The 9,638-nt window shown below is 38.1% G+C and overlaps 1 protein-coding gene across 1 annotated transcript; it reads left to right on the top strand.

Moving 5' to 3' along the window:
- Positions 1-1,479: 1,479 nt before the first annotated feature.
- LOC127639241 (keratocan-like) lies at positions 1,480-9,422 on the top strand. The gene is given in 4 exon segments (XM_052121153.1): positions 1,480-3,002; positions 6,737-7,473; positions 7,476-7,610; positions 7,949-9,422. Coding segments are annotated over 4 exon segments (1,059 nt in total). The 5' UTR covers positions 1,480-2,985; the 3' UTR covers positions 8,119-9,422.
- Positions 9,423-9,638: the final 216 nt, after the last annotated feature.

The following is a 9,638-nucleotide window of genomic DNA, read 5'->3' as shown; positions in this document are numbered from 1 at the left end:
ATTTTTCATTTAGAACATACCACACCAGTTTGTTCATCTTTAATTGAATAAACCAGATTTCTTACACGTGTAGGGGTATTCCAGTGGTCATATCTGACATTCAAAAAATAGTCCAGTGCATCTGGATCAAGTTATCAATCTTGACAATAAGATAATATCTATCTATCTATCTATCTATCTATCTATCTATCTATCTATCTATCTATCTATCTATCTATCTATCTATCTATCTATCTATCTATCTATCTGTCTGTATCTATCTATCTATCTATCTATCTATCTATCTATCTATCTATCTATCTGTCTATTTCTATCTATCTATCTATCTATCTATCTATCTATCTATCTATCTATCTATCTATCTATCTATCTATCTATCTATCTATCTATCTATCTATCTATCTATCTATCTATCTATCTATCTATCTATCTATCTATCGATCATCTCATTTTAATCTATCTATCTATCTATCTATCTATCTATCTATCTATCTATCTATCTATCTATCTATCTATCTATCTATCTATCTATCTATCTATCTATCTATCTGTCTGTCTGTCTGTCTGTCTGTCTGTCTGTCTGTCTGTCTGTCTGTCTGTCTGTCTGACTGACTGTCTGTCTGTCTGTCTGTCTAAATATCTGTCTGTCTGTCTAAATATCTGTCTAATTGTCTGTCTAAATTTCTGTCTAATTGTCTATCTAAATGTCTATCTGTCCATCCATCCATCCTGGCAAGTTATTCTGTATTTCTTTAGTTTTGTCTTGGTTGTTGATCTAGCTTGACTGGCTTTCCATTGCTCAGCACTGCTGCCTGGGATGGAAAGAAACCTTTCCTCTTTCAAACTTCACCCCTCTGAGCAGGAAACATGGATGTGTGAAGTTCTGTAAGAGTGCAGGCAGAGGAGAGTTTTGTTCTGTTTAAATCAGAGCAAGCTACTTCCTGTAGGAAACATCTTCTCTTGATGTACCCAGCTAAGGCACAGACTGTGAATATTAACATACTAGTGGTTTGATGAAAAGGCTTTTGTGTTGAAGAGTTTCCTTAGTGCATCATGTCATTTTAGTGTGACAGTATATTTTTAAGAAATATGAGGTCAACCTTATACCAGCCTTGTACCAATTTGAAGGTAGGGAATACTCATTTGTGCATCCAGAGGTGCTTTAGTAAGGAATTAAGTCAAAGAGTTTTGGGTTAGCTCTAAACATTAATTATATTCCTCAGCTCAGAACATACATTAGATGAATCATAAAATAGCCCAATCGTTAGACTTGGTTTTACAAGAGCTCCATCTGTGCTCCCATCCATCTGCTAAAATCCAGACCACTCCATAATAACGAGAACAATAAAAAATCTTTCTGCACGAGTCTGAGCTTGCACCAGAACCACTTATGAGTCTATTTGTGTTTTTATTTCCAATAGTAGATGACTTGGGCTGACGTTTCGGCATTTCAGAGGAGTGGACGGTCTGGAGTGACCATCTGTCAGCCATACAGAAATACAATTACTTACTAACCTTTTCTGTGTAAAGCCAATTTTACAACTTTGTTGCCATAATGATGTAATGTCAACAAACCCTGAAACCCTAAAATGACTGTAAAAACAACAATTTAAACAATTTTACAGATCGAATGATGCACTAGTTTTAACAGAATAAGTTATTTTATAAAATTACGAGCTTCACATTTCTATGTTTGAACACTCCAAAAACTGGCCCCATTGACTTCCATTGTAAGTGCCTCACTGTAACCTTGACTGTCTGAAAGAGTCCACTGTTTAAGAATATGGTGTGTGTTTGGGAATTATATAACTACCCAATCTATTTGAGGACATTGAGAAGACTTTATGTAGTTGTTCTATTATAATATATGTATAAATATCCCCATGAAATATATAATGTCCCCATGAAGATATTCTCATAATATCACAAGTAACTGCTATACACCGAGAAGTTGCATACAATTTGTGTGGAAATTTTGAGGATGGCCAAACATCTGGAGATCTCACTATAAGCGTTTTTAGTTAGTGAGTGTAAGGGAGTGAAAATGAAGCGTGTGTGTGTGTGTGTGTGTGTGTGTGTGTGTGTGTGTATGTGTATGTGTGTTTTACAGAGATTTACTCCTTTTTCAGTATGCAAGTGTCCATGTCCATTTTTTTCTCTTCTTCACCATACAGTGTCAAAAACAGAATCCAGATGTTTTAACAGATGTCGCCTGGTTACTATGTAAAGGATTACTTCCCTTTCATTTATTGTAAAGTGACATACAACTCAGGGAGAGAGAGAGAAAAAATGAGAGAGATTCATGGTACCGCTGGAACATTTATTGTGATTAACCCTCAAACATCATTGTGGCTTCCACCAATTGTTGCATTCCCACCTCTCATTCCACCTTTTGCGGGTGCAGACTAGTCTCCACCAGTGCAAAATGACAGCCAGATGATGTGCATTGCCCCAGGGTAGCCTAGATTAACGAGGTGTGAAAACATCCCTCAATGTCAAGAAAGTCATCCCTCAAAGGAATTCCATTGCTCTAGCAGCCCAGAAAGAGTTAAATATCTCTAAGCCACCTGTGAGGCTGTTTGTATGGTGTCAAAGTTGTACCAGGGCCCCCCCACTTCCTCAGGCTCCAAAGACCCTAAATGCACAAGGGGAAAAAAGAGGATGTCAAGAAAAATGTGCTGTGCTTGCAGTATTCAGTGCACGATTGCAGAAGGCAACTCCACTTGCATCTTCAAAACATTTGCACTCCCCCTTATCCAATTCGACCAGCTGATGTCAAAGGTTTGGCCTTGGGGAAGTAACTGACAAAATAGAAATTTAAAAAAGCTCTGTCTTCTGATACATGTTAGGGCCATAAAGAAAGTGAAGGGAGCTGCAGACTGGACTCAAACTGGCAGGGAGAGCAAGCAGAACGAGAGACGGTCTACAAGCCCGAGACTAGAACCAGACACTGTACGTCCACCTGCGCAAACCAACATTAGCTCTATGACTGTGATACCTAGGTAATGTTTTCCCATTTTTTAAAGCATTCTCACTTTTCTGCATTTGCTAAGAGTTCGTGATGCCATAAGTAATTGGGGGTGGGACTATGGGGTTTATTAGTTTGCATGTACATATTTCATTTTGCCTGAAAAATGGTCTTTATTGTTTTCCCTTTCCTCTATCCTCCACTTCTGTATCTTTACTACATGTCTTAATGTAAAATAATGGTTATTAGGACCTTTCAATTGTAATATCCATTATGTATTAGATCATTAACTTGAATCTGGTACCAATGTAGTGGTAATCAGGAATGAAGTTGCATTCAGATGGCATGTGTGGAATTTGTCTTTAGTTTGAGCTATTAGTAAGAACAGTGTGCACTGTATTACTGCAACTCAACATTTTGATAATTAAACACTGATTGAGGCTCTTCATCAAATCAAATAAATACTGTATATAAAAAAATCATAGAAACATAATCTAGAAGCATAAGGTTGTGAAAGACTGGAATTGGACAGTTGACATTATGGTCTGAACTCCCTATTAAACAGACTTAGACCTAAAGACTGAGCACAGTACAGCCATGTGTAATTAACATAAATGCCTTGAGACACAAAGCCCCAAACAGGAAATTAATTTGTTTGAGAGCATGTGTTTCCTTTTAGGTGTACCATAGAAGGTTTTTTTTTTTCCTCTCCAATCATAATTTTTATCCAAAACTCTGAGCTATGAAGAGCCCATTTGTACGTTACAGTACAGTTTTGTAGGTTTTTCCATATTCCATTTCATTGTAATAATCATTTTCTAACATTTTCCATCCATAAAAACTTCTAAATTAATTAAATATTGTATGACCACATTGGATAAATGTTCTGTTATTGCATAACAATTTCAGAGTTTAAATTCTAGTCCTCATTGGGGTGTCGTAAACATGAGTATTTGATAGTTAGCATGATCACTAAGTAGATTAGCTTGGGGCCAGTTGTAGCCTACAGCCGAGTCAGCTGCAAAAAAATAACAAAAAGTTATTATTCTGAAACAGATGGTGTGTTCTACTGTCTGACACTTCATAACTTCAACACCTGTCTAATTATCTGTCATTGAAATCGTTGAGCATTAAGTGCATTTAAGCTACCCTTTTGGCAGGGATATACTTGCTTTTTTCAGTTCATCCAACCATAAAACAAACAGCTGCTCACAGACACTGAATGACATGAAATGAGTAGAACATGCAGAATATTTTAAAAGGCTTAAAGATCCATCATAATTATTCCAGCTTGAAATTGATTGCTGACCTTTGAATGACCTATTGTCATGTCCTGTATTTTGCAACCCAATGTTTTTAGCTACACAGTGGTGTAGACCTTGAAGCAGATGTCTTAAGCTCCTAAAGCTTCCTGTGAATAATGTGTTTTGAATTCTGTAACTGGATTAGGTTGGCGTTTATACTTTATGCCCTGCAGGTCACTGGTTCTAGTGAGAGCAACTGCACCTTCCTAGACACGAGATGCTGGATAAAAGACTGAATTACAGGCAATCGTAGATTAGGAATAGAGGAGCCAATTACAGTGGATTACAATGGCACAGTAAGGTGTTGTTGTCGTCAACAGAATTGAGAATATGCAATGACAAACAAGATCAGCCCTTGGCTGTCTAACAAAGACACTATATGTGGATACCTGTGCAAAGTTAATCTTTGCTTCTAAATCCAGACTAGAGTTCCCCTGAGGACTGAACTTTTTGCAGATGCATTTTGGTGGTGTAATAAATTAGGCCACTTGTAATTTTTCATTTAAATTGCTAGTCCTAATTAGAATGAAGGAAATTAGAATACTAAATGAGCAAAGCCAAACCAGGGGAAGGATGGATGATGGATGGATGGATGGATGGGTGGACGTATGGATGGATAGACATGACAAAAGCCATGCTATCGCTCCATATCAGAGCATCAAGATGAAGATCGCATTTGGCATCATTTGCCACAGACTCTGAGAAATCATGCCAAGTCTGAGTCTCCACTGTCCGGTCCAGACACAACAGGAGGCAGGTGTTTCTGTGAGGGAGGATGAGAAAGTTGATGAAAGATGCAGCGTGGCATCCAGGCCTGTATTTACCTGATTAGAACTGGGCCAAGACCCATGTCTTCTTTTGTCCAACACAACGGTTTAAGCACAGTCCATCCCCATGGAATTATGACTCGATTTCTGAAGGCTTTGATTGGTTGAGATTGTGTCCAGTGTGCCTGTCTGTGTCAGGATCATGAAATGCCATTGACACAACAAATAGAGGTACGAGGGGATTAAGTAGCTCAGTGTCGAGGCATCTGAACCTATAGCAACCAATCTAAAAGACACAATAGTGCACATTTGATTCAGGGAGCTCCTGGAAGACAAAGGTAAGTAAGACTAGTAGCATTTGTTCATATATTGTGTGCACTCTTAGAAAGGACAGTTCGTGTTTTGTCTGTACCAATGGAGTTCCTCTGTACTATGTATTCTGGGAGCTATGTGTAGTTTTTACAGTTGTTTCAATTTGTGTGGGCTTGTATTTTTGTTATTTATTTGTCAATGTTCTAACACAGAAGTGTGCTATAATGCCCCTGTTTAAAATAGTAACAGATGTTTTGGGTGCTGGTGTACTCAGGCTTTCTTAACTAGCTAAACTAGCAAGAGTTCCTTACTAAAAAAGGCCATAGTGGTTGACCAGCATTTTTGCTGGTGAAGAGCATGGCTATGCTGGTCCTCCAACTAACCAAACCAGCACTAGCCATCTTAAACCAGCCTGAAAAATTATGGAAAACAATGCTGGTATAAATATAACTTTTCACCAGGGGAGTTGTTATTCAACAAATCAGTTCTTTGTATAATATGTGAGCTACAGATATGAGCTGCATTTGGATGCAGTTGGCATCAGTGCTGGCTCAACAAAGGTCAGAGTGTTGACATGGAGATCATGATTTAAAAGTATTTTCATACTATGAGAGATGCCTACAGTTGATGCTGGCTGAACCAGACCTGATTATGATGTATTCAGGACTTTGCGTTGATCCTCTCTTGTGCAAAAATGATCTCCAGACAGTCACTTGGAGCTCAACACCAAAAAACTGTAAACCACTACCAGATGAGAGAGAAAGCTCGCCTCTTAAGCAAAAAAGTATGTGTGGATGACAGCAAAGAAAGTTTAAAGTAAAAGTTGTAATAACTGTTAATTATCAGTTTTTAGGAGCCCTGCCATGTTTGGTATACCTGGTTATATTGAGAAGAAGTCAGACATAAAGACACCTGAACCTTTGTGTACGTGCCAGAGTCTACGAGTTTACTCGTAGAACGAGTAGCACCATGTCAATCTTACGGCAATTAAAGCTGACCTGGCAGTGTTTTCTGAGTTTAAAAGGATTACTGCTCAGAAGACGCAGATACAGGGAATTAAAGTGTTAACCAAAGGATGTGTCTGATGTTTATCTCAATGAGCTTACCCACTTAGTGAGATCCTGGAGAAATGTAGTGTGTATGAGTCACTATTCCTAGCATGTCAAATGATGATAGACCACGTCATGTTCTGCATGCCTGCCTGCCTGCCTGTCTGTCTGTCTGTCTGTCTGTATGTTTGAGTTTGTAGGTTGGCTTTCAGTTTAAGCCAACATCAAAGTTTGTCTTGACAAACTTTACTAATCTAGTTAACAATTACATTTTTTTTCCTCTCCAGATTCTTGACAGCCTATTTTATGACCTCTTCTGTCTCTATTATTATGCAGGTTTAACCTAACCATGGCATGGCTCATGGTTACATTTGCAGCCTTACTTTGGGCCAGTCAAGTTAGCTCTCAGGAAATGCCCCATGAGCACCTGATGGCCCAGCTCCAAGCATGTCCAAAAGAGTGCCGCTGCCCTCCTAGCTTCCCTAATGCTGTTTACTGTGAAAGCAAAGGCCTGAAACACATACCTGTCATCCCTCCCTACACCTTGTACCTGTATCTTCAAAACAACCTCATTGATGTCCTCTCAGCTGATGCTCTGCGCAATGCCACACAGCTAAAGTGGATCAACCTCAGCCACAACAAAATCACCAGTGAAGGCTTGGAGGTTGATGCTCTTAGGGTCATGCCCAACCTTGTACACCTCTACATGGAAGACAATTTGTTGACTTCAATTCCATCTCCTCTGCCTGCCAGGCTTGAGCAGTTACGGCTCTCCCAGAACAGAATCTCCAAAATCCCTGCTGGTGTCTTTTCTGGTATGGACCATCTCACCTTGCTGGATCTGCAAAGCAACAAGCTACAGGATGATGCAGTAACTGAGGTCAGCCTGAAAGGTCTCAGCAACTTGGTCCAGATCAATTTGGCAAAGAATCAGCTAAACAGCATGCCTCTCGGCCTGCCACCCACAACTTCACAGATCTTCTTGGACAGCAACAACATTGAGAAGATCCCTGCTGGTTATTTTAAAGGTCTTCCCAAGGTGTCTTCTCTCAGGCTCAATCGCAATAAGCTGGGCATGGGGGGATCCCCAAAAACGTGTTTAATCTTTCCAGCATCTTGGATCTACAGCTTTCTCACAACCAGCTCACTGAGGTGCCCATCATCTCCTTTGGCCTGGAGCATCTTTATCTGGATCACAACAAGATCAAGAGTAAGTCCACAAGTTCTGATCATAGTTTTCTTTTCTAAATCTTGATATTTTTGTATTTTTTTTACATTTATTTAACTGATCATTTATAATTAATTTATTTTAGTAATCAAATGCAAATTCAAAAGTCCAAAGTTCTGATCTTGCACATCAATATTTATTTATTCATTAATTCATTACCGTTATCTTTGCAAAAACATCAAATGCTGCATATTTTCACATCTAAAAGTCAGGTCTCAATTATTTTATCTCAGATAATACTGTTGGCCTTTTCAGTTCTAAATTCAAAGTCTCTTTGACTTTCATCAGGTATAATAATGATCTTTCTGTCATGTTTATAGGTGTGAATGGCTCTGACATATGTCCAGCTCCCGCAGGGGCCCTTGATGAGTACTTTGGTGAGAGTAGTCCTCATCTCCGCTACCTTCGCCTTGATGGTAACGACATAAAACCCCCTATTCCACAGGATCTGATGATGTGTTTTCGCCTCCTCAGGGCTGTTGTCATATAAAGGACTCATAACTTGCTGGAGAATCCTATACGTTGCATCTACTAGAACTAAAAGACTTGAAAATGACTTTTTGGGAAGTCTTAGATTTAATATTGAACTCTTTAAGAACCCTACTGAAAAGACCAGCTCAGACCAGTATGAATTTCCAAGAGTGGTTAATGATGGTCTGGTGCTGCTGTAGCTAGTGGACCAGCATAGCCATGCCATTTACCAGCAAAACTAAGCTGATATATTCTGGCGACTACCTTTGCTGGGCTTTTCAGTAGAGTAGAGGTTTATAAGACTAGTTCTTATGAGTATTAGATGATTTTTTTTAATGTGGTTGTATTATAAAACCACTGTGCCTTCTTTTAATATTATGGAAAACTAGCAAGTCTACTCTGTGAGAAACATTATTTTTTAAATAGTCTATATAGTGAAGAGGGATCAAAGAAAAATTGTCCTCATATGCAAGTAATGATATTTCCCCATCTGGTGTAGAAGTTAATTTCAAATAAATCCATCTCAGCTGACATTGCAATACCCACAAACCAGTTTTACCTTTCCACACCATTCTGGGGTGTGTTTGGACAACAGAGTTGTGGTCCTTTGTTTTATTATGGAGCCAATATTTGCTTTACATTGAATTTAGCACATTGTGGTGGTGTATTATATTTCAAGCATGGTTAATCTTGGTCACAACAGCAGTAACATAGATTGGAAATGTTAGACATTATGCTTTTCAGAGTTGACAGTGTTGCCTCTCATGCATTTTTCAATGCGATTTACATATTTTCTTAAATAATTTTAAAATTGTGAGATTACTTGCACAGTTAGAGCATTTATTTACAAAGAAAAATATCCTTTCACAATCAATAATGTTTAGCTTGTTGCTAAAGGTGTTAGTTCCTGATGAGTCTGTGGTATATAATGATCAATTATTTAGTGTTTTATTTTAACTCAGCTTCATTCATTGTCATTCATTTTGTGAGAAGCATTCATTTGGGGACATTTTGGGAATATTTGGACCTTTTTTACTAATTAATATACTCAGCAGTGACAATGGTACTACCAGTGAACATTCTAGACAAATTTTAAGATTTATTTTTTTAGTCTCATATAATGTGAATAGTCTTTTTCAACACACAACCATGACAACATTTCTTTTTCTTTTTTTCTTTAAAACCACAACCATCTTAGTAGAAAAACTGACAAAATTGTATTTTGATAACTGTGAGAACCTAAAGAATGTGCTTTGTAAGAGGTACAATTCAAGATGTGATTTGTTTTGATTTCCTTGTTTTGATTAAACTGGTATGAATGGTCCAGCATTGTCTTGCGAGGTGTCACAATTCATTTGCCATAATTTCTGAATAACACCACAGTGCTGAAGGGAGCAATTGAGGTGAAGAGAGACCACATCAAAAGTTTCTGATGTGACGAATGATGTGATTTTGTATCACTGCTGTTTGCTGCTATTAATGTGCAAAAGTAAACAACAAGTTGACCATTACGGTTCAATGTACAAGTTTAATGTAAAT

The sequence above is a fragment of the Xyrauchen texanus genome, chromosome 47 (genome assembly GCF_025860055.1).
Source record: "Xyrauchen texanus isolate HMW12.3.18 chromosome 47, RBS_HiC_50CHRs, whole genome shotgun sequence".
Lineage (NCBI taxonomy): Eukaryota > Metazoa > Chordata > Actinopteri > Cypriniformes > Catostomidae > Xyrauchen > Xyrauchen texanus.
Note: the sequence above shows the minus strand (reverse complement) of the source record. Positions and strands in the feature narration are given on the sequence as shown.